Source organism: Lepus europaeus, chromosome 4 (genome assembly GCF_033115175.1).
Source record: "Lepus europaeus isolate LE1 chromosome 4, mLepTim1.pri, whole genome shotgun sequence".
Lineage (NCBI taxonomy): Eukaryota > Metazoa > Chordata > Mammalia > Lagomorpha > Leporidae > Lepus > Lepus europaeus.
The window spans coordinates 48,174,879-48,200,368 of record NC_084830.1 but is presented as its reverse complement, the minus strand read 5'-3'; the positions used below and the strand labels follow the sequence as shown (position 1 = coordinate 48,200,368).

At 42.8% G+C, this 25,490-nt stretch overlaps 1 protein-coding gene across 1 annotated transcript in view; it reads left to right on the top strand.

Moving 5' to 3' along the window:
• The window catches only part of INTS8 (integrator complex subunit 8), a 73,716-nt gene that overhangs the window by 31,588 nt on the left and 16,638 nt on the right, over nucleotides 1–25,490 (top strand). The window contains exons 14-20 of the mRNA XM_062188224.1: nucleotides 2,926–3,036; nucleotides 7,420–7,621; nucleotides 17,299–17,420; nucleotides 21,949–22,133; nucleotides 22,770–22,803; nucleotides 24,898–24,954; nucleotides 25,037–25,098. Of these exons, the coding sequence (XP_062044208.1) occupies nucleotides 2,926–3,036; nucleotides 7,420–7,621; nucleotides 17,299–17,420; nucleotides 21,949–22,133; nucleotides 22,770–22,803; nucleotides 24,898–24,954; nucleotides 25,037–25,098 (773 nt within the window). The remainder of the gene's footprint in view (nucleotides 1–2,925; nucleotides 3,037–7,419; nucleotides 7,622–17,298; nucleotides 17,421–21,948; nucleotides 22,134–22,769; nucleotides 22,804–24,897; nucleotides 24,955–25,036; nucleotides 25,099–25,490) is intronic.

Here is a 25,490-nt window from a genome sequence, read left to right as displayed (position 1 = left end):
ATGTTTGGTAGAATTCAGCAGTGAAGCAAGCTGGTCCTGGGCTTCTCTTTGTTAGGGCCTTTATTACTGATTCAATTTCTGTCTTGTTAATGGGTCTGTTTAGGTTTTCTATGTCTTCATGGCTCAATTTAGGTAGATTGCATGTGTCCAGGAATCTCTCCATTTCTTCTAAGTTCCCGATTTGTTGGCATACAAATTTGTAGTAATTTCTGATGATTTGTTTTATTTCTGTGGTATCTGTTGTTAACATTTCCTTTTTCTTTAACTGTATTGATTTGGGTCTTCCCCCCGCCCCCCCTTTTTTTGGTTAGTTGGGCCAATGGTATATCAATTTTGTTCATTTTTTTTTTTTTTAAACAAAGCTCTTCATTTCACTGATTTTTTTTGCTTCAATTTTGTTTAATTTTAATTATTTCTTTTCTCCTACTAGTTTTGGGTTTGGTTTGCTATTGTTTTTCTAGATCCTTGAGATGCACTGATAGCTTGCTTATTTGGTGCTTTTCCAATTTATTTTTTTTTTTTCAAAAATTTATTTATTTATTTGAAAGTCAGAGGAGAGGCAGAGAGAGAGAGGTCTTCCATCCGATGGTTCACTCCCCAATTGGCTGCAACGGCCGGAGCTGTGCCAATCCGAAGCCAGGAGCCAGGAGCCTCCTCCGGGTCTCCCACGTGGGTGTAGGGGCCCAAGGACTTGGGTCGTCCACCACTGCTACCCCAGGCCATAGCAGAGAGCTGGATATGGAACAGCCAGGTCTCAAACCAGCACCCATATGGGATGCCGGTGCTTCAGCCAGGGCGTTAACCTGCTGCACCGCAGCACCGGCCCCTCCAATTTCTTGATGTAGGCACCAATTCCTGTAAACTTTCCTCTTAACACTGCTTCTGCTGTATCCCACAAGTTTTTTTTTTCTTTTTTGCTTTTTCTTTTAACTTCCATAAATTTTGATACATTGTGCTGTCAATTTCATTTGTTTACAGACATCTTTTTATTTCTCTTTAGATTTCTTCTTCTTCTTTTTTTTTTTTTTTTATTTTTGACAGGCAGAGTGGACAGTGAGAGAGAGACAGAGAGAAAGGTCTTCCTTTTGCCGCTGGTTCACCCTCCAGTGGCCGCCGCAGTAGCGCGCTGCGGCCGGCGCACCGCGCTGTTCCGATGGCAGGAGCCAGGTGCTTATCCTGGTCTCCCATGGGGTGCAGGGCCCAAGGACTTGGGCCATCCTCCACTGCACTCCCTGGCCACAGCAGAGAGCTGGCCTGGAAGTGGGGCAACCGGGACAGGATCAATGCCCTGACCGGGACTAGAACCCGGTGTGCCGGCGCCGCAAGGCGGAGGATTAGCCTGTTGAGCCACGGCGCCGGCAGATTTCTTCTTCTTTTTATTTTAAGATTTATTTTATTTACTTGAAAGAGTTAGCGAGGTAGAGACAGAGAGAGAGGTCTTCCATACTCTGGTAAACTTCCCAAATTGCAGCAACAGCTGAAGCTGCGCCGATCTGAAGCCAGGAGCTCTTTCCAGGTCTCCCATGTGGGTGCAAGGGCCCAAGGACTTGGGCCATCTTCTACTGCTATCCTAGGCCATAGCAGAGAGCTGGATAGGAAGAGGAGCAGCTGGGACTAGAACCAGCGCCCACTTGGGATGCTGGCACTTCAGGTCAGGGCTTTAATCCACTGCACCACAGTGCCGGCCCAAGAAAGCCTTGATTTCTTCTATGACTCATGGTTCATTCAGGAGCATGCTGTTCAGTCTCCAAGTATTTGCATATGTTCTAGATTCCTGAGTTGCTGATTTTCAGCTTCATTGCACTGTGATCTGAGAAGACTCGTGGTATGATTTTGATTTTTTTGAATTGGCTGAGACTTGTTTTATGGCCTAGCAAGTGGTCTATCCTAGACAAGGTTCTGTGCACAGGTGAGGTGAGAAGAAGGTATATTCTGCCACTGTTGGATGAAAAGTTATGTAGATATCTTTTAGGTCCATTTGGTCTATAGTGCTAATTAACTCTGCTGTTTCCTTGTTGATTTTGTCTGGTTGATCTGTCCATTGCTGGAAGTGGGATATTGAAGTCCTCCATCATTATTGTATTTTAATTTATGTCTCCCTTTAGATCCCTTAGATTTCTTTTAAGTAGCCAGGTGCCCTCTAATTAGGTGCATATATGCTTATAGTTGTCACATCTTCCTGTTGAGTTGATCCCTTAATCATTACGTAGTGTTCTTCTTTGCCTTTTTTAACAGTTTTTGCGTTAAGACTATTTTGTCTGATATTAGCATGGCTACACCAACTCTTTTTTGGTTTCTATTAGCTTGGAATATCTTTTTTTCATCCTTTCATTTTTAGTCTACGTGCATCTTTGTTGGTGAGATGTGTTTCTTGTAGGCAGCAAATAGATGGGTTATGTTTTTTCATCAATTCAGGATGAAGATTTATTTATTGATTTGAAAAGCAGAGTTACAGAGAGGCAGAGAGAGAGCGAGTGAGAGAGATCTTGTATCTGCTGGTTCACTGCCCAAATGGCCACAATGGCCAGAGATGGATGGATCTGAAGCCAGAAGCCAGGAGCCTCCTCTGTGTTTCCCATGTGGTGAATGGACCCAAGGACTTGGGCCGTCTTCTGCTGCTTTCCCCAGTGCCAATGTGGGGTGCTGACACTACAGGCTTTATCAACTATGCCACAGCGCCAGTCTGTCATTTCTTTTTGTTAGAAACCTTTAAAATCATTTCTGCTAGCTATTTTGAAATATAAAATTAATTGTTGACAACCGTAATTATTTATGTGTTAGAGAACAGCAGAAGTTAAACCTCCTATTCCAACTGCACCCTTGTACCCTGAATAATTTTTTTATGTGACTAAAGATTGTTGAAAGATTGTACCTAGATTCAAATTTCTCTATGTGCTAATATTTATATATTTTTATTTCTTCCAGTGGGAAGTACCTTCTGTCTACAGTGGTGTTATCCTAGGAATTAAAGACAGTTTAACCAGAGATTTGGTATATATTCTCATGGCTAAAGGTTTGCACTGCAGTGCTGTTAAGGTGAGTAAAAGTGTGCATCAAATGCTTTTTTTTTTTTTTTTTTTGACAGGCAGAGTGGATAGTGAGAGAGAGAGAGAAAGGTCTTCCTTTTTGCCGTTGGTTCACCCTCCAATGGCCGCTGCGGCCGGCGCATCGCACTGATCTGAAGCCAGGAGCCAGGTGCTTCTCCTGGTCTCTCATGCGGGTGCAGGGCCCAAGGACTTGGGCCATCCTCCACTGCCTTCTCGGGCCATAGCAGAGAGCTGGCCTGGAAGAGGGGCAACCGGGATAGAATCCAGCACCCCGACCGGGACTAGAACCTGGTGTGCCGGCACTGCAAGGTGGAGGATTAAGCTGTTAAGCCACAGCGCCGGCCTCAAATGCTTTTAAGAATATGCTTAGTGGCTGCCTCTGTGGTATAGTGGGTAAAGCTGCCACCTGCAGTACTGGCAACCTATTTGGATGCTGGTTTGAGTCCCGGCTGCTCCTCTTCCAATCTAGCTCTCTGATATGGCCTGGGAAAACAGTAGAGGATGGCCCGAGCCCTTGGGCCCCTGCAGCCACATGGGAGACCTGAAGAAACTCCTGGCTCTTGGCTTTGGTTTGGTCCAGCTCCGGCCTTTGTGGCCATCTGCGCAGTGAACTAGCAGATGAAAGACTTCTCTCTCCCTCTGCCTCTCTGTAACTCTGCCTTTCAAATAAATAAATCTTAAAAAAAAAAAATAGTAATGGGGGACTTTAGTACTCTACTCTCAGCAGTGGACAGATAAACCAGACAGAAAATAGCAAAGAAACAATAGAGTTAATTGACACTGTAGACCAAATGAACCTAATGGCTATCTATAGAACTTTTCATCTGGCTGTTGCAACCATCTGAAGAGTGAACCATCAGATGGAAGACCTCTCTGTCTCTGCCTTTGCCTCTGCCTCTCTCTGTAACTCTGCCTTTCAAATCAATCAATAAATAACTCTTAAATATATATATATATATATATATATATATTTAAGAATTTGTTTAGGGACCACACTGTGGCATAGTCTCTGCCTGCAGTGCTAGCATTCCATATGGGCACTGGTTCAAGTCCTAGCTGCTCCATTTCAATCCAGTTCCCTGCTTATGGCCTGGGAAAGCAGTTGAAGAAGGCCCAAGTGCTTGGGTAACCACACCAACTGGAGAGACCCAGATCAGACTTTTTATCATCTCAGCTCTGGACATTGCAGCTATTTGGGGAGTGAACCAAAAGACGGAAGACCTCTCTCTCTGTTTCTCTCTCTCTCTCTTTTTCTCTGTTTCTGTAAATCTGCCTCACATAAATAAATCTTAAAGAAAATAAAAGAATATGAGCGGCCAGCACCGTGGTGCAATAGGTTAATCTTCCTCCTGAGGTGCCAGCATCCCATATGGGCGCCAGTTCTAGTCCCAGGTGCTCCTCTTCCAATCCAGCTCTCTGCTGTGGCCTGGGAAAGCAGTAGAAGATGGCCAAAGTGCTTGGGCCCCTGCACCCACATGGGAGACCAAGAAGAAGATCCTGGCTTCATATCGGCGCAGCTCTGGCAGTTGTGGCCATCTGGGGAGTGAACCAGTGGATGGAAGACCTTTCTCTCTGTTTTTCCCTCTCACTGTCTGTAACTCTACCTCTCAAATAAATAAATAAAAATCTTAAAAGAAAAATATGAAATTTACCAAAAACTCAGAAATCATTACCAGTTATTTTTTCCTGGTCTTAATATAGGGCTAAAATGATATTTGGATAAATGTTTTGGTTGATATCTTTCCTTTACCCTCTCATAATTATGCCATCATGGTCTTTGATACATAGATACTGCTCTGTGCCTGTTCAAAAATCTAGATAACATGAAAAAGCATTACATTCATGCACTGCATAATGTTTCAGTGACCATATAATGGTTGCCTCATAAAATTGTATTGCTTAGTGACTTTGTAGCTTAGTTTGTGTATTTATAACTATGTGTTTGCACAACAGCCTAACGGCACATTTCTTAGAATGTGTCCCTGTCATTAGCAGTGTGTGACTGTATTTGTATTTTTTTTTTTTTTTGGACAGGCAGAGTGGATAGTGAGAGAGACAGAGAGAAAGGTCTTCCTTTTTGCCGTTGGTTCACCCTCCAGTGGCAGCTGTGGCCGGTGCATCGCGCTGATCCGAAGCCAGGAGCCAGGTGCTTCTCCTGGTCTCTCATGCGGGTGCAGGGCCCAAGGACTTGGGCCATCCTCCACTGCCTTCCCAGGCCATAGCAGAGAGCTGGCCTGGAAGAGGGGCAACCGGGATAGAATCCGGTGCCCCGACCGGGACTAGAACCTGGTGTGCCGGCGCCGCAAGGCGGAGGATTAGCCTGTTAAGCCACGGCGCCGGCCTGTATTTGTATTTTTTAAATAATTTATTATTTATTTGAAAGGCAGAGTTACAAAGAGGGAGAGACAGAGATCTTCCATCTGCTGGTTTGCTCCGTAAATGGCCACAATGGCCAGGGCTGGGCCATACCAAAGGCAGGGATTTTTTCTGAGACCTCCATGTCAGTGGCAGGGGTCCAAGCCCTTGAGCTGTTCTCTGCTGCTTTCCAGGCACGTTAGCTGGAAGCTGGATCGAAAGTGAAGCAGCCAGACTCAAAGCAGCACTCATATGGGATGCTAGAGTTGCAAGCTGTGGCTTTAACCTGCTAAGCCCCGATGCCAGCCCCTGTATTTGTATTCTGTAGGATTTAGTTAATGAAGATTGTGCACCAAAATTTAAAACAAAGTTCTTTAGAATTTCTTTTTTTTTTTTTTTTTTTTATTATTTATTTGAAAAAGGGAGAGGGAGGGAGGGAGGGAGAGAGAGATCAATCAATCCTCCATCTGCTGGTTCACTCCCCAAAAGGCTGCAATTGGCAGGGCTGGTCCAGGCCAAAGCCAGGAGCCAGGAGCTTGATTCTAATTTTCCCATAGGTGCCGGCAACCCATATGGACTCTGGTTCTAGTGCAGGCTGCTGCTCTTCCGATCCAGCTCTCTGCTATGGCCTGGGAAAGCAGTAGAAGATGGCCCACATACTTGGGCCCTTGCACCCATGTGGCAGACCCGGAAGAAGCTCCTGGCTTCAGATCGGCACAGCTCTCGTCTTTGGGCCATTTGAAGAATGAACAGCTGATGGAAAGCCTTTCTCTCTGTCTGTACCTCTACCTCTCAAATAAATAAATAAAATCTTTAAAAACAAAAAGGTTGAATTTTTTAAAAGAAATATTTATCTGAAAGGCAGAATTACAGAGAGGCAGCGAGATCTTCCTTCTTATGGTTCACTCCCCAAATGCCTGCAACAGCCAAAGCTTCGCCAGGTTGAAGCCAGGAACCAGGAACTCCATCCTGGTTTCCCATGTGGGTGGCAAAGGCCCAAGTACTTGGGCCATCTTCTTTTACTGTTGCTGCTCCTTTCCCATATGCATTAGCAGATAGCAGGGTTGGAAGTGGATTAACCAGGACTCAAACTAGGCAGTCCATATGGGATGCATGTGTCCTAAGCAACAGCTTAACCCCCTGTACCCCAGTGCTTATGCTTAGAGTTTTTTTTTTTTTTTCAGTGATAGATAGAAGGCACATTGTTGAAATGAATGAATGAAGTAAAGAGAAAACTAGTCTTTAGAAAAATCAGAGCCAGGTGGCTAGAAAAAGACTTGGATCATAGCTGATTTATTGACCTGTTATATAGGCCAATAAGGTAGTGTGCAAAGATATTGAAGGCTCCGAAGTCTAATTCTGCATACTTAAGTGAAGGATACTAGTCATAGAGTTATAAACCTTAATAGAGAAGTCTTTGTTTTTTTTTTTTTTTTTTTTAAAGATTTATTTATTTATTTGAGAGGCATAGTTACAGAGAGGCAGAGACAGAGAGATCTTCCATCCACTGGGTCACTCCCCAGATGGCCATAATGGATGGAGCTGTGCCAATCCGAAGCTAGGAGCCAGGAGCATCTTCCAGTTCTCCCATGCAGGTGCAGGGGCCCAAGGACTTGGGCCGTCCTCTGCTGCTTTCCCAGGCCATAGCAGAGAGCTGGATCGGAAGTAGAACAGCTGGGTCTCGAGCCAGCTCCCATATGGGATGCCGGCACTGCAGGCAGCGGCTTTACCCACTATGCCACAGCACCGGCCCTTGTTTTATTATTTTATAATATATATGAAACTTGTTCAGTAATACAACATGTGTTTTATTTATTCGTTTTTTTATTACAAAATAATTAAATATTTATTGGAATAAATCAATAAAATAGAAATGATAAAAGAATGCTGTAGGCTGAGATAGGCGATACTAACCATTTAAATGGATCCTTACATCCTTTGCTCTGTACTCATTGAGATTTGTGTTTTGACTCCAGAGGCAAGGTGACCCAGGCTGTTGTATTCTGTTTTTTTGTAGGACTTCTCTCACGCGAAGCAGCTATTTGCTGCGTGTTTGGAATTGGTAACAGAGTTCTCACCAAAACTTCGTCAGGTCATGCTGAATGAGATGTTGCTTTTGGATATTCATACACATGAAGCTGGAATAGGGCAATCAGGAGAGAGACCTCCTTCCGACCTTATTAGTAGAGTGCGAGGATATTTGGAAATGAGGCTTCCTGGTAAGACTGCATCACAAAGTGAAATTCAGAAAAAATTCAGAAATTGAGTCGCCAAATAATTGAGAAAACTAAAAAGCATGAACTTGAGTTTTTACTATCTATAAAAAGGTTATTTCTCTTCTGAAGCTGAAATCAGGTTCCAGAGTTGAAGAGTTCACTTGAGAACATTGGGGAAAATGATGGAAACTCTCAATTTCCTAGGCCTTCCTTAACAAAGTACCACGGATGGGGTGATTTCAAACAATAAAATTGTAATCTCAGTTCTGGAAGCTGCAAGTCTGAAATCAGGGTGTTTTCATGGCCACTGTCTCTCTCTAGCTCAAGGGCTTAGTCCATCTTGGCCTACTCTTAGCTTCTTGTGGCTCTTGGCCACCTTTGGCTTTCTCTTTCTCTTGTGTCTACTCCAGTCTGTCTCTGTGTTCTTCTTCTTCTTCTTATTTTTTTTTTGACAGGCAGAGTGGATAGTGAGAGAGACAGAGAGAAAGGTCTTCCTTTTTGCCGTTGGTTCACCCTCCAATGGCCGCCGCGGTAGGCGCGCTGTGGCCGGCGCACCACGCTGATCCGATGGCAGGAGCCAGGTACTTATCCTGGTCTCTCAAGGGGTGCAGGGCCCAAGCACTTGGGCCATCCTCCACTGCACTCCCTGGCCACAGCAGAGAGCTGGCCTGGAAGGGGGGCAACCGGGACAGGATCGGTGCCCCGACCAGGACTAGAACCCGGTGTGCTGGCGCCGCAAGGCGGAGGATTAGCCTAGTGAGCCGCGGCGCCGGCCTGTGTTCTTATTATTTTTAAAAAAATTTATTTGAAAGACAAAGTGGAGGAGAATGAGAGAGAGTCTGAGAAAGATCTATCTGCTCATTCACTCCCCAGATGGCCACAACACCCAGGGTTAGGCCAGGGCAGAGCCAGGATCCCAGATCTCTACCTGCTTTCTCATGTGGATAACAAAGACCCAAGTACTTGAGCTTTCTGATGCTGTGCAAGGTACACATTAGTAGAGAGCTGGATTTGGAAGCACAGCAAGGACCAGAACTTGGGAACTCCCATGTGGGATGTGGGATCTGAGCATCCCAGGATGCCAGTAGACCAAATGCCCACCCCTGAGGTTATATTCTGATGCTCCAGGTAGAAATGGCCTGGGCTGCACCATTGTGGGCTTTTGGGGAGTAAACCAACAGAGCTCTGTGTTTCTGCTTCTTGAATATAAAAAAAGAAACTGAGATTCACATAAATTATCATTTGTGTTACATGTAAATCTCAGGGAAAACACTTAGTGTTTTTTTGTTTAAAGATTATTTATAGCAGTTAAGTCATACTGTATACATTTAATGTGGTAAAAATAAAATTGAGTTATAAAGGAAAGTGCTAAAAATTATTCAAACAGAATCAACTGTTAGCTTTCTAGGGTCTTATTAACGGATTGTTACTACATTCTGGTTTCTACCATATAGTAATAAATTCAACTTTTTAGTACTATTGATAGAGTACATTTGAACTTGAATGCATCAGTGTCCTTTAATGTTATAATGTCCTCAAAAGAATTGATGAAGTAAGCTCACAGTCAACGTTCATGGTCACATGTTTTGTACATGTATACATGTACATGTATACTTTTTTTTTTTTACTTTATTTTATTTTTGACAGGCAGAGTGGACAGTGAGAGAGAGAGACAGAGAGAAAGGTCTTCCTTTGCCGTTGGTTCACCCTCCAATGGCCGCTGCAGCCGGCGCGCTGTGGCCGGCGCACCACGCTGATCCGATGACAGGAGCCAGGTGCTTCTCCTGGTGTCCCATGCAGGTGCAGGGCCCAAGCTCTTGGGCCATCCTCCTCTGCACTCCCTGGCCACAGCAGAGAGCTGGCCTGGAAGAGGGGCAACCGGGACAGAATCCGGCGCCCCGACCAGGACTAGAACCCGGTGTGCCGGCGCCGCAAGGCGGAGGATTAGCCTAGTGAGCCACAGCACCGGCCCTATTTTTTGAAAATGGAAGGTTGGTTTTTCACACACAGTTTCTCTAAAGTTAAAGGCAATTGATTTAAATCACCATTTGAGACTCCTGCAGTCCATTACTGAAGTGCCTGGGTTCAAATTCTGGCTCTTCTGCTTTGTATCCAGCTTCCTGTTAATGCACATCATAGTAGGCAGCAGATGATGACTCAAGTGCTTGGGTCCTGCCCCCATGTTGAAGACTCAGATGGAGTTCTGGGCTGCTGGCTGCAGCCTGGTCCAGCTCTGGCTTTTGCATTCATTTGGGGCATGAACCAGCAGGTGGAAAATTTTTCTCCTTCTGTCTGTTTCTCTGCCTTCAAATAAAATGAAGATTTTAAAAGGCAAAAACAATTTTAAAACCCTACCATTTATTGATTTCTGTGTCTTTGTTGTAAGAGCTTTAGATGCTTAATTCAATTGTCAAAGAAGCTCAGTGAAGTAGTTACTATTTTATTATCTTCATTTTGTAAATGAAGTGACTGAGGTGCAAAGAGGTTAAGGAATTCGCCAAGAGTCACACAATAAGAACCAGAACTGTGACAGTAATTTACTAAACCAACAACACCCCCCCCCCCTTTTTTTTAATGTGTTTGAAAGCCAGAGTGACACAGAGGGAGAGACAAAGAGAAAGAAACCTTTCATCCATTTGATAGTTCACTCCCCATATAGCCAAGGCTGAGCCAGGCTGAAGACAGGAGCCCTGAACTCTGGGTCTCCCATGTGGGTGGCAGGGCCCAAGTACTTGGGTCATTTTCCGCTGCCTTCCTAGGCACTTTAGCAGAGAGCTCAGTTGGATGCAGTATAGCCAGAACTCAACTGGCACTCTGAGAGGAGCTGTTGGTGTTGCCAGCAGTGCCTTAACCACTGTGCTACAACACTAGCCCCTAGCAGTCCAACTTTGAAGCCTGTGCTCTTATGCTTTGAAATGACTGGATGTGCCCTAAAATTATTATCTGTTTGTGGTGTGTTTTTGTCCTAACAGTTTGAAGTTCATATAATATTTTCTGTTATTTCCTCTTTGGCAAAAGACTCAACTCTGCATATAATTTTTGTAAACTCCTAGTTTATTATATATCTAGCAACTTGTCCTGCAGCTTGTGCTATAAACAGTGTTTACAATGAAAAGGACAGATGTATCCTTTTAAATAGGAGGAACAAAAAAGCTAAACGTTTTTACCCATAGGCACTATTCATGTCTTGAAATTTGATGAAGCCTTAGGGCTGGAATGAGTTATCTGAGTTCAGTGTGGAGTTCTGGCAATGATCTCATAGCTGTGTACTTCAGAGGGATTATAAAGAGTCAGGTTGGTGCTGGGCATGGTATCTGCATGCCTGCATGGGTCGAGACAGGGTGGGAAAGTGTCATCTCCCACCTTCTCCCTAATCCTTTTTTTTTGTGTGTGTGAGTTTTTGTGTGTATTAAAGAGATTTGTTTTTTTCCTCCAGAAACCTTTTATTTAAGGAATACAAACTTCATGCATTTCATGAATACAACTTTAGAAATACAGTGGTTTTTCCCACTGTACGCACCCTCCTACCCTTCTTTCTCTTCCCTCTCCTATTCTCATTCTTATTTTTTACTAAAATCTATTTTTGTTTAACTTTATAAACATACAATGAACTCTATACTAAGTTTAGCGAATGGTATGAAAAAAAAAAAAAACTATTCCTTAATAGTCGAGTCAAGAGCTGTTCAAAGTCATTGCTTTTGAAAGTGTTGTTTTCATTTCTATAGTTTACCTTTATGTGTTCTGTTGTCACAGATCTAGGAGAAGATATGGTTTTTGTCATTTTCGGAATTACTTATTTCACTAAGTATGATGTTTTCTAGTTTCATCCATTTTGTTGCAGATGATAGGATTTCTTTTTTTTTTTTTTTTTTACTGCTGTGTTGTATTCCATGGTGTACGTATCTATAATTTCCTTATCTAGTTTTCAGTTGATGGGCATTTGGGTTGATTCCATATCTTAGCTGTTGTGAATTGAGCTGCAGTAAACATGGGGCTACAGAAAATTCTTTGATGGTGGTCTATATTCAGATTTTTGAGGTATCTCCATACTGTCTTCCATAGTGGCTTTACCAGTTTTACATTCCCATTCACAGTGGATTAGGGTAACTTTTCCCTCACATATTTGTTTGTTGATTTCTGTGTGAAGGGCATTCAGTGGGAGTAAGGTGAAACCTCGTTGTGGTTTTGATTTGCATTTTTCTGATGGCTAGTGATCCCAAGCATTTTTTCATGTTATCTGTTGGTCATTTGGATTTCCTCATTTGTAAAATGTCTGTTTAAGTCCTTGCCCATTTCTTTCTTTCTTTTTTTTTCTTTGCCCATTTCTTAACGGGTTGTTTGTTTTGTTGTTGTTTCTTGAGGTCTTTATTTATTTATTTGAAAGAGTTACACAGAGAGAGGAGAGGCAGAGAGAGAGGTCTTCCATCTGCTGGTTCACTCCCCAGTTTGCCACAAAGGCCAGAACTGTGCCAATCCAAAGCCAGGAGCCAGGAGCTTCTTCTGGGTCTCCCCCACGGGTGCAGGGGCCCAAGGACTTGGGCCATTTTCTACTGCTTTCCCAGGCCATAGCAGAGAGCTGGATAGAAAATGGAGCAGCCAGGTCTCAAACTGGCACCCATATGGGATGCCAGTGCTTCAGGGCAGGGCATTAGCCCGCTGCACCACAGTGCCGACCTCTTCTTGAGGTCTTTATAGATTTTGGGTATTAATCTTTTATCAGTTGTACAGTTTGCAAATCATTTCCTCCATTCTGTTGGCTGCCTCTTCACTTTGCTGAGTGTTTCTTTTGCAGTGCAGAAGCTTCTTAATTTGATGGAATCCCATTGTCAGTTTTGGCTTTTATTGCTTGTGCCTTTGGGATCTTTTCCAAGAACTCTTTGCCTATGCCAATGTCTTGCAGGGTTTCCACAATGTTCTCTAGTAATCTGATAGTATTGGGTTGTAGATTTCAGTCTTCAATCCATTTTCAGTGGATTTTTGTGTAAGGTGTAGGTGTAACTTAGGGGTCTTTCTTTATCGCCAGTGCCTTGGGCTGCTGCAATCTGGTCTCACCTCACTCCGAAGCTGGTATTGAGGCTCTTGGCTGCTTGCATCCCAACCTGTGCGTGTCCACACCCTCCATGTAGGTCCACAGTTTCCCCCCAGTCTGCATGGAGTTTCTTCTGTCATTTTCTCACCAACCTTTCTCTGAGATTGTACTCTCCACTTTATTAACTGTTCTCCCTTAGACTAGAGCAGTAAGCTCCCTCCTTATTCTGCCATTTTGAAAAATTCCCCCTACTCCTGTTTTACTGGAAAAAAAAAATTGTCCTGTGATGATAAAAGAGCAGTTTTTTTTTTGTTTTGTTTTGTTTTTTGATTTTTGACAGGCAGAGTGGACAGTGAGAGAGAGAGAGAGAAAGGTCTTCCTTTGCCGTTGGTTCACCCTCCAATGGCCGCCGCAGCCGGCGCGCTGTGGCCGGTGCACCGTGCTGATCCGATGGCAGGAGCCAGGTGCTTCTCCTGGTCTCCCATGCAGGTGCAGGGCCCAAGCACTTGGGCCATCCTTCTCTGCTCTCCTGGGCCACAGCAGAGAGCTGGCCTGAAAGAGGAGCAACCGGGACAGAATCTGGCGCCCCGACCGGGACTAGAACCTGGTGTGCCAGTGCCGCTAGGCGGAGGATTAACCTGTGGAGCCATGGCGCCGGCTCGAAAGACCAGTTTTGAATGAAGTAGATGCATGCCGTCTGTAGAATATAGAAAGGGAAGCATATGCCTGGGTTGTCCTGGCTGTAATATCAGAAACATTGAAGGGATTGTACCTGACAACAGAGAAAATCTTTCAGTCATAAAAAGTCTGTAAATTATTCTAAGATCAGCTGTGTGTTCTGAGAAAGATCCTCAGCTTCCTTTATGGATCTGTTTTTTTATTTAAAAGAGAGTTAAACATGGAGAGATCTTCCATTTTCTGGTTTACTCCGCTAATGCCTGCAGCATTTGGGGCTGGGCCAGTCCAAAGGTAGACACTAGGAACGCACTTCAGATCTCCCGTGTGGATGACAGGGACTCAATTATTTGAGCCATACATGCCACCTCTTAGGGTATGCATTAGCAAGAAGTTGGAATTGGGTGGATCCAGGCCTTGAGGCTGGGCAGTCTGGTATGGGATGTCGGTGTCCCAAGTGACATCCTAACTGCTACACTTTAAAACATTTTTTTAGATTTATTTTGCTTTGTGAGTCAGAGCTTCCATTCACTGGTTCATTGCCTCAAGTGCCCACAAGAGCCAGGACTAGGTCAGGCTGAAGCCAGGAGCTGGGCACTCAGTCCAGGTTTCTCCCATGTGGGTGGCAGGGATTCAGTTACCTGAGCCATCACCTGTTGCATTTCAGATTATACATAGCAGAAAGCTGGAATGGAGAGTTGAACCAGACCCCAACCCAGACACTCTGAGATGTGAGCATCCAAAGTGGCATCTTATCTATTGGCCAAAACACTCACTCCCAGTATCTCCAACTTTTAATACTTTTGTAGCTAAGTAAGGTGGCTTTCTCTTCAGACACATGTCCTTGTTACATTCTTTAGTTTCAACAAAATTGAATTTTAGGCGTACTCAAAGTGTGACTCAGCTCTCTCTCTCTCTTTTTTTTTTTTTAACATTTATTTATTATTTGAAAGGCAGAGTTACAGAGTGGCAGAGACAGAGAAGCCTTCCATCCGCTGGTTCACTCCCCAAATGGCTGTAATGGCCGGAGCTGGGCCAATCTGAAGCCAGGAGCTTTTTTCAGGTCTCCAATGTGGTTACAGGAGACCAAGGACTGCTTCCCAGGCCATAGCAGAGAGCTGGATTGGAAGTGGAGCAGCCAGACTAGAACTGGTGCCCACATGGGATGCTGGCACTGCAGGCAGCAGCTTTACCTACTAAGCCACAATGCCTGCTCATCTCTTTCTAAAAATTATTTTTTTAAAAGATTTATTTATTTATTTGAAAGAGAGGAGAGACAGAAAGAGAGAGGTCTTCCATTCTCTGGTTCACTCCCCAGTTGGCTGCAATGGCTGGAGCTGCACTGATCTGAAGCCAAGAGCCAGGAGCTTCCTCCGGGTCTCCCACGAGGGTGCAGGGGCCCAAAGGCTTGGGCCATCTTCTACTGCTTTCCCAGTAGCAGAGAACTGGATTGGAAGTGGAGCAGCCGGGTCTCGAACTGGCGCTCATACAGATGCCAGCGCTTCAGGCCAGGGTGTTAACCCACTGCACTACAGTGCCAGCCCCTCTAAAAATTATTTTTAATTCAAGAGCCAAAGAGGCAGAGTACCTGATCTGCTAGTTCACTTTCCAGTTACCTACTGGGGCTGGGTTGGACTGAAGCCAAGGACCATGAACTCAATCCAGACTTCCTATGTGGGATGTTTCCCTCTTGGGCCATCACTGATACCTTCCAGGGTACACATTAGCAGGAAGCTGGAGTCAGGAACCAGAAAGCCAGAACTGAGTACAGAACCAAGGCACTTCCATGTGGAACACAGCCAACTCAACAGCTAAGCCACATGCCCACCTCTGTGTTTTTAACGAGTAGCTGTGCTGCCGGTGTTAAGGGTTCTCTAAATCACTGCCTGTCAGCCTATCAGAACTGCAAGCCTTAGATTCTGACTCTCCATTAAAAATCATTCTGGTATTTACTAATGAGGAAGATCTGGTGAACAAAGAAAGCCTTGGAGCCAAAACCTCCCTTTGGCAAAATGTGTGGAACTCTGACACACATGCATTTGGCAACTAATTTCACTTCTGTCTTCAGTCCTTATTTAGAAGAGATGATGCAAATAGGGATTTTCATTGTATTTTTTGTATCTTTTTGTCATCTCAAATCCTTGTTTGGAATAAAATGAGTTATAAATAAATACCCACAGGAGCTGACGTCTTAGACTGAGAAACATAGTTCTCTAGAAAAGGTGGATAATAAAAACCCCCATTATAAGTTTTAACATTTTTAGGATTCGTTGTTTTTTTCTTAATGTAATACAAATCTGAAATTACATCTTTTTATAAAGATTTGTTTTATTTATTGGAAGGCAAAGTTAGAGAGAAGGAGATATCTTCTTCCTGTTGTTTTACTATGCATGTGGCCGCACGGCTTGGGCTGGGGCGGGCTGAAGCTGGGAGCTGGAACTCCATCTAGGTCTCTCACATGGGTAGCAGGGACCCAGGCACTTGGGCCATGGTTGCTGTTTCCCCAGGTGTATTAGCAGGAAGCTGGATTGGAAGTGGAGCAGCCAGGGTATGAACAAGGGCCCATGTGGGATGCCGGTGTTGCAGGCAGCAGCTTACCCTGTAGTGCCACAATGCTGGTCTCTGAAATTATGTACTTGAGCTGTAAAAATCCACAATATATTTCAATGAAGGTGTCAAGTGTGATTTTAAAATTATTTTTAAAAATTATTCTGATAATGGTAAATATGTTTAAATGAATGACTTGTCACTATGAGTGTTATATTTTTTTGTAAAAGATTTATTTATTTGAAAACCAGAGTTACACAGAGAGAGGAGAGGCAGAGAGAGAAAAAGATGTCTTCCATCTGTTGGTTCACTCCCCAGTTGGCCAAAACAGCCAGAGCTGAGCCGATCTGGAGCCAGGAGCCTCGAGCCTCTTCCGGGTCTCCCACACCGGTGCAGGGGCCCAAGGGCTTGGGCCATCTTCCACTGGTTTCCCTGGCCATAGCAGATCGGAAGTGGAGCAGTCAGGTCTTGAATTGGTGCCCATATAGGATACCGGCGCTTCAGGCCAGGGCATTAACCCGTTGAGCCACAGTGCCAGCCCCATGTGTTGTATTTTAACCAGAAAAAAAATTAAGGGTAAGTTGCTGGGACCAGTGCTGTGGTATAGCAGGTAAAGCTGCCGCCTGCAGTGCTGGCATCCCATATGGGCGCTGGTTCGAGTCCCAGGTGCTGCACTTTCTGTCCCGCTCTCTGCTATGGCCTGGGAAAGCAGTAGAAGATAGCTTAAGTCCTCGGGCCCCTGCACCCACGTGGGAGACCAGGAAGAAGCTCCTGGCTCCTGGCTTCAGATCGGTGCAGCTCCGGCCGTTTCAGCCAGCTGGGGAGTGAACCAACAGATGGAAGACCTCTCTCTCTCTAGATCTCTCCTTCTTTCTCTAACTCTGACTTTCAAATAAATATTTTTTAAAAAGGGTAAGTTGCTAACTCATTTATTATAATTTATTACGTAATTCAGCTATTTCTTTGGTATAAATGTGCTAAAAGTTTATGCTATAGCATTTAAAAAAAAGATTTATTTTGAAGACAGAGTTTGAGAGTTTCCATTTGTTGGTTCATTGCTCAAATGGTGCTGGTGTTGCAGGCAGTGGCTTAGCCCAACTGCATCACAACACTGGCCCTAATACTGTACCATTTTGTACTTGGTTCTGTTTCTGTGATTATTTTGATGTACACTTCTAGAAAACAGTTATCAGCTCTTACTTACATCTCCACAGTGGAGTACTGGGCACTTAAGGATTCAATAATTCTGCAGATAGTCCCGAGTACTATGGTATTCTTTTGCTGGGAAATGTTAAATTTTCTCGAATAGTATTAATTTTCCTTTTTTTTTAATCTGTGGTGGCTAAAAAAATTCATTTGAAATCTTACAAATTTGCTGTTATGGTAATAGTTGATGGTAATTCCAGCTATTTTTTTCATTTCTTTTTAGATATTCCTCTTCGTCAAGTTATAGCTGAGGAATGTGTTGCCTTCATGTTAAACTGGAGGGAAAATGAGTATCTCACATTGCAAGTTCCTGCATTTTTGCTTCAGAGTAATCCATATGTAAAGGTAATGTGTAGTAATCTAAGAGGATTGCTAGATTTTTAGAATAGAGGATTATCAGAATTATTATTACTAGATCATTACATATTACCTGGGGTTTGAGGGTCTGTTTTTTAGTTTTCATTTAATTTGTTTGAAAGGTAGAGAAGAAGAGTTTCACCCTGCCCTCTGATTCACTCTTCAAATGCTGTTAATCAGGGCTGCCAGGCAGGAACCCAGAGCCAAGAATTCACCTGGAGCTTCCCGTGTGGGCAGCAGGGACCAAATTACTTGGTCCATCACCTGCCTTCCTTCCAGGGGTAGGGGTCATTAGCAGAAAGCTGGAATGGAGAACAGCATGAGTCTTGAAATCAGGTGCTTTGATACACGGGATGCAGGCATCCTAAACTGTGACTTAACCACTGTACCAAATCTCTGCCCTTCTTTATATTTGAACTACTTAAGGAACTTGTCTGTGACACGATGTGAGATTTGACAGATGCTTTTTTTTCAGTATGTAGTTTAAAACATAGTTTTAATATTCCAAGCACATAACATTGCTTTCTCTAAATATTTCTTTGATACCTTATACTTCATGAGAATGGTAATACAAATTATTAAGTTAGCAAACAACACTTTTGTATAACCCAGAGGTAGTGAGAGGTTTGTCAGCCTTTATTGCTTTAGTTGCTATCAGCAAAGAGAACTGGTAGAACCTGTCTGGGGTGCACTTCTACCCATTTTCCATTTGGAATATGTTAGCCTTTATAACCTATTGACAAAAAAATAATTTATTTACTTCTCTGAGTTTGAGAGCCTGAATATATAACATGTTTATTAATGAATTAATAATGTGCTTGCTATGCTTCCATTGTGTTGTGGTGGTAAAGCCATCCCGTGTGGATGTCAGTTTGGGTCCTAGCTGCTCCACTTCCAGTCCAGTTAGCTCCTTGCTAATGTGCTTGGGAAAAGTAGTAGAAGATGGTATAAGTGTCTGGGCCCCTGTCACCTACATGGGAGACCTGGAAGAAGCTCCTGGTTTCTGACTTAAGCCTGGCCTAGCCCTAGCCAGTGTAGCCATCTGGAAAATGAACCAGCTGATGGAAGATCTCTCTCTGTCTCTCTCTCTGTGTCTGTCATCTCTAACTCTATAAATAAATCTTTAAGAAATAATAATAATATGCTTGTTATTAGTAGTTACACCCATACGAAAGAATTCATTCAGTAAATTGGTAGTATGTTGTTTATTTTGTCTTAATTGTCCCTGTCTTCTGCAACCTAGGGTGCTACTGGATGCCTGAAATATCAAAAGGTTTTCCTAAGATTACATCATTCATGTGTTAATATTGTGTATACTTTGAATCTTTTTTCCTTTAAAGATTTATTTATTTATTTGAAAGGGTTATGCAGAGAGAGAGAGAGGGGTCTTCCATCCAATGGTTCACTCCCCAATTGGCTGCAACGGCCGGAGCTGTGCCAATCTAGAGCCAGGAGCTCCTTCCCACGCAGGAGCAGGGGCTCAAGGGCTTGGGCCATCTTCTGTTGCTTTCACAGGCCACAGCAGAGAGCTGGATTGGAAGTGGAGCAACCGGATCTCAAACCAGCACCCACATGGTATGCCGGCACTTCAGGCCAGGGTGTTAACCTGCTGAGCCACAGCGCCGGCCACTTTTTTAACATCTTTTTTTTTTTTTTTAAGATTTGTTTATTTATTTGAAAGAGTTACAGAGAGAGAGAGAGAGGTGTTTTTTTTTGTTTTGTTTTTGTTTTTGTTTTTTTTAAATTTGACAGGCTGAGTTACAGACAGAGAGAGAGGCAGAGAGAAAGATCTTCCTTCTGTTGGTTCACCGCACAAATGACCACTACGGCCAGCGTGCTGCGCCGATCCGAAGCCAGGAGCCAGGTGCTTCCTCCTGGTCTCCCATGCAGGTGCAGGGCCCAAGGACTTGGGCCATCCTCCACTGTCTTCCTGGGCCACAGCAGAGAGCTGGCCTGGAAGAGGAGCAACCGGGACAGAACCAGTGCCCCAACCGGGACTAGAACCTGGGGTACTGGCGCCGCAGGCGGAGGATTAGCCTAGTGAGCCACGGCGCTGGCCAAGGGGCAGGCATTTGCCATAGCAGTCAACATACCTCTTGAAATTTCTACATGCCATATTGGAGGACCTAGGTTTAAATCCTGGCTCTGCTTCCAGTTCTGGCTTCCTGCATATGTGCATCCTGAGAGACAGTCATGATGGCTCTGGTAATCAGGTTTCTGTCACCTACATGAGAAATTACAGTTGAGTTCTAGACTCTTGGCTTTGACCTGGCCTGCCCTTGACTGTTGTAAGCATTTGAGGAGTGAACCAGTGGGTAGGAGATATCTCTGTTCTGTACCTTTCAAAATAAGCAAACAAACATTCATGAGGAATGGAATTAAGCGAGAAGTTGAATAAACAGAAGAAAATGAATTTGAAATAAGGAGGTACAATATACCTGGCCTTGTGTTGTAGTAAACAGCTGTATGTACTCCAGTAGTAATTCCAGTTATCAGAGAACAATATATTGATTGGACATGCAGGATCAGCTGTCCTCTTGGACTGGTATTAACTGGTATCTACTCACATAGTAAAGATAGGGGTTTAACATCATTTTCACTAACTATAAAAAGCATCAGTACTCTTGTTAATTTACTTATGGAGTTGGGGTTATGTAGAATGATATCCTTGTCCTTTGAGATGTACATTGGGGTATTCAGGGATATAATGTGGCCGTAACACCATGTGTGGCTTGATGAAGCACTGTGTTTGATAGAAATATAAGGCTAACATGGCAGTGTATCGTAGATATTTTTCGAACTATTTAATTTTTCTGTTTTAAAATTTTCATAACAAAAAATGTTCATTTTCATCCTAATCCTTGTTTCCTTCTAAAGAATGCACTTTTCCAGTGGGAACCCCATCAGAGAAATGTCTAAGCCCATTTCAGTAGGAACTGGGGTTTCCTATAGGACATGGAAGTTCTTGCCACTGCACCCTCTGAAGTATCCATTATATATAAAATTTAATAATAAGTGGGTTAGAAATACTCTCTCTTTCAAATTATAGATGAAAAAAAGTGCTGAATTTGGTGTAAGCCTTTTTCTTTGTTTTCAGTTTGGGGTCTATCTTGTCTCTGCCACTTGCTTTCAGCCCTTCTGCTCTTAGTTCTGGATCCTTCCCACATCATCAGTCTCAGAGATGCCTTTATTCAGATCAGTTACTGTATGTAATCTGTTCTTCCTTTGTACTCATATTAGCAGTAGCTCCACCCCCATTTGTTAGCATTTTTTTTTTAGGAAAAAGTACCCTTAAATCTTGTTTCCGTGTTCTACCAATTTTACTTATTTTTAAAACTTTCCTTATTTTTAATATTTGCATACTTATGGAATATAGTACAATAATATATATATGCAATGTATAATGATCACATGTAAATACTACTTTAATTTTTGGCTTTTACTGCATTTAACATTATGGTATATGCCTTCCGCTACACATCTTCTTTTTTTTTTTTTTAATTTTTACTTGTTAAAGATTTTATTTATTTATTTGAGAGAGAGAGTTGCAGACAGAGAGAGAGACAGAGAGAAAGGTCTTCCATTCGCTGGTTCACTCCCCAAATGGCCACAGTGGCTGGAGCTGTGCCCATCTGAAGCCAGGAGCATCTTCCAAGTCTCCCACACAGGTGCAGGGACCTTTGTACTTGGGCCATCTTTTACTGCTCTCTCATTCCATGGCAGAGAGCTCAATCAGAAGAGGAGCAGCCCAGACTAGAACCGGTGTCCATATAGGATGCTGACACCACAAGCGGAGGATTAACCTAGTGCACCAGAGTGCCAACCCCTTTTTTTTATTTTTTAAAGATTTATTTATTTACTTGAAATGCAGAGTGACAGAGAGAGGGGGAGAGATCTTCCATTTGCTGGTTGACTCCCCAAATGCCTGCAACAGCTAGGGCTGAGCCAGGCTGAACTCCGGAAACTCCATCTGAGGGTCTCCCATGTGGGTAGCAGGAACCTAAGTTCCTTGGCTGTCATCTGCTCCCTCCCAGGTGCATTAACAGGTTGGAATGGCAGAATAGTTGGAACTTGAACCTGGCACTCTGATAGGAGAGTTAAGTGTTGTGTCATAATGCCTCCTTCACCATTTTTGTTTTTAAAGTGGAATCATACTTCTATTTATATATATTTTATTTTTATGTATATTTTAGCAGCTTGTTTTCACTTAATAAATCACATAACCCTTTGCAGTGTCTCATTTTTGTTTTCATTAGTCCATAGTTATGCAGAAGTGATGATGTTTATATAGTAGAACCAGAGGATCTTCTTCCTCAAACAGATCCAGATCTGTTGTCAGTAGATCATGAGCTTTAAGTTCCTCATAGGTTATATTTAATGTGCAGTGTAAAGGTAACTGTGCTCTCTTTGGACAGCTATTTTTTGAATCCATTGTGCCTTAATAATAGAAGTTTTTTGTATGATATTACAGCTAATGTTCTATTATTTATTATTTATTTTCTTTTTGTTACTATAGCTTGGACAGCTTTTAGCAGCTACATGCAAAGAACTTCCAGGCCCTAAAGAAAGTAGACGGACTGCTAAAGATCTTTGGGAAGTTGTTGTTCAAATCTGTAGTGTGTCCAGTCAGCACAAACGAGGAAATGATGGCAGAGTTAGTTTAATAAAGCAAAGGGAATCTACATTAGGTATAATGTATCGGTATGTATTGGTATGTTTCTATTTGTTACATATTTTTAAGTTTTTCTTGTTTTTTCTATTTGTACTGTTTCAAGAACATCTATATTGTATATCATAAAGGTAAACCACTTAAAAATTATTTAAGAGGCAGAGAGAGAGCTCTCTGCTAGTTCACTCCTCAGATGCATTTAATGGGGGCTAGCATTGTAGTTTAACAGATTAAGCTACTGCCTGCAACTCTGGCATCCATATGGGTGCTGCTGGTTCAAGTCCCAGCTGCTTCACTTCAAGTCTAGCTCCCTGAAAATGCATCTGGGAAAGTAGCAGAAGGTGGCCTCTGCACCCAAGTGCAGAGGTTCATATTAGCAGGGAGCTGGCTGCTGGATTTGGAAGCAGGACTTGCATTCAGGCAATTTGATGTGTGTTGTAGATGTCTTATTTAATGCTAGGCTAAGTCTTGGGGCTGTCACTGCCCAAAGATAGATAGGAGCATGTGATTCAAACAGGGAAAAAATGTTACTAGGTTAGTATGAAAATATTATACTCATCAATGGAGAATTGGAGACTTAGGAATAAACCTTCATCTACAATATATTACTTGACTTTATTTTTAATTTCAAATGCTAAATGTTTATAAAAATTTTTGGTTTTTTATAGGAGTGAACTTCTTTCTTTTATCAAAAAATTACGGGTAAGCTTAAAAATAATATAATTACTATTGATGTATTCATGGGGTGTGACTGAAAAATACTGAGTGCTCCAAGTTATGATTAGATTATTGAAGTGACCTGTTAGTGTGCTTTTCTTGAGTGATCTTTACTGAGAGTGGAATAATCTGAATGGAGACTTTATTTTGTATTTACTTGACCATCTTTTAGCACAGAACAATTATTTTTTAAGTTTTTTAAAAAATATTTATTGGGCCTGGTGCTATGGCATAGCAGGTAAAGCTGCCACCTTCAGTGCTAGTCTCCCATTGGGCGCCTGTTCGAGTCCTGGCTGCTCCACTTCTGATCCAGCTATCTGTTATGGCCTGGGAAAGCAGTGGAAGATGACCCAAGTCCTTGGGCCCCTGCACCCACATGGGAAGAACCAGAGGAAGCTCTTGGCTCCTAGCTTTGGATCGGTTCAGCTCTGCGGCCAATTGGGGAATGAATCAGTGGATGGAAGCGCGCGCTCGCGCATGTTCTCTCTCTCTCTCTTTTTCTATCTCTGTGCCACTCCTCTCTCTTTGTAACTCTGATTTTCAAATAAATAAATCTTCAAAAATATAGATTTGTTTATTTATTTGAAAGGCAGAAATACAGAGAGAAGGAGAGACAGAGAGAGAGATCGTCCATCCATAGGTTCACTCCCCAGATGACTATAACTGCCGGAGCTGGACTTATCCAATTCTAGGGGGCTTCTTCTGGGTCTCCCATGTAGGTGCAGGGGCCCAAGGACTTGCGCCATCTCCTACTGCTTTCCCAGGCATATTAGCAGGGAACTGGATTGGAAATGGAGCAGCCGGGACTGGAACCAGTGCCCTTATGGGATGCCACACCACAGGCAGTGGCTGTACCTGCTATACCACTGTGCCAACCTCATTATTTTTTGATGGCATTGGCCCCATTATTTTTTAAATTGTAAAAGAAATCCTTGTAATAGGGCTAGATGTGTAAGGCTTGGCATTAGTTTTTGTTTGATAGCATTAATGTCTTTTTTGTTTAATGACTATAACCTAGGCCTCATCCTCTAAATATTTTAAGGAATAAGAAGTCTGAAGGTAACCTGCAGAGGTAGCCTGAAATCCTAGTTGAAAGAGATCTGTTAACTCAGTTTCAAAAGTCAGATGAGGACATGGCTCTGGAGATAGACTCATAAGTCAGATACATAATGAAATATGGTAATTTTCTTTTTGTTTTTTAAAGATTTATTTTTATTTATTTGAAAGTGTTTCAGGCCGGTGCTGCGGCTCACTAGGTTAATCCTCCACCTGCGGCACCAGCATTCCAGGTTCTAGTCCCTGTCGGGGTGCTGGATTCTGTCCCGTTTGCCCCTCTTCCAGGCCAGCTCTCTGCTGTGGCCTGGGAGTGCAGTGGAGGATGGCCCAAGTGCTTGGCCCTGCACCCGCATGGGAGACCAGGAGAAGCTCCTGGCTTCGGATTGGCGCAGCGCCCCGGCCATAGCAGCCATTTGGGTGGTGAACCAATGGAAGGAAGACCTTTCTCTGTCTCTCTCACTGTCTAACCCTGCCTGTCAAAAAAAAAAAAAAAAAGAAAAAAAAAAAAGAAAAAGAAAAAAAGAAAAGTGTTTCAGAGAAAGGTAGAGCGGTAGTAGGGGGAGTGTCTTTCATTCTTTGGTTCACTCCCCAGTTGGCTGCAATGGCCAGGGTTGGGCAGACTGAAATCAGGAGCCAAGAGCTTCATTTGGGTTTCCCACGTGGGTGAGGGGCCCAAAGACTTGGGCCATCTTCCACTGCTTTCTCAGGTGCATTAGCAGGGAGCTGGATCAGAAGTAGTGCAGCTGGGAATTGAACTGGTGCCCATACAGGATGCCGACATTGCAGGCTGGGGCTTTAACCCACTGTGCCACAGTGCCGACCCTTGGTAATTTTCATGTAAACTGTGTGTGCTGTAATATTTTTTCATGAGATTAAAAATTGAGTTGTATGTATGCTAAATCAAAGTATATACTAAATTTAAAAGTTGTAAGAATCTTTTAAAAGAAAATACTTGGTTTCTTTGAGGTTAACAGAAATATTAAATGTTTAAATATGATTTACAGACTGTTTTCTTTCTTATAGGAACCATTGGTTTTGACTATTATTCTATCACTCTTTGTGAAACTTCATAATGTTCGGGTCAGTATTTCATAATTATATTTTCATAAAATTTTTGAAAGGAATTTCTTTTTAAATTAGGCTTTTTTTTCTCTTTTTAAAGGAGGACATTGTAAATGATATTACAGCTGAGCACATTTCTATTTGGCCATCTTCTATTCCAAAGTAAGTAGTGGTATAGATTACATTTTATTAAATTAGTTATGTATTTAGAAACTATCTTGACTGGTGTAGATATCCTTAGATAATTTCGTTAAAAGGCCAGTTTTGTTATGGTTCTACAACTGTCTTTGTTTTTCTATTATAGTAATTATCTTCCTAAAAATTACAGTAAGGTTTAACTCTTAAGACCCAAGATAAATTAACCCTAAATAGAACAGAAGACTTAAGTGGTCTTCATTATCAGTGGGTAGAAGTGAAATACTGAGCCTAATGAAAGGATTTTGTATCAGGTTTCTAGTACCGCTGGTGCAAATATCCATATGAAAAAAAAATTGTATAATCTCTTCTAGTATGAAGTTTCTTCAGTAAGCTCACAAAAAATGAAATTAAAAGAT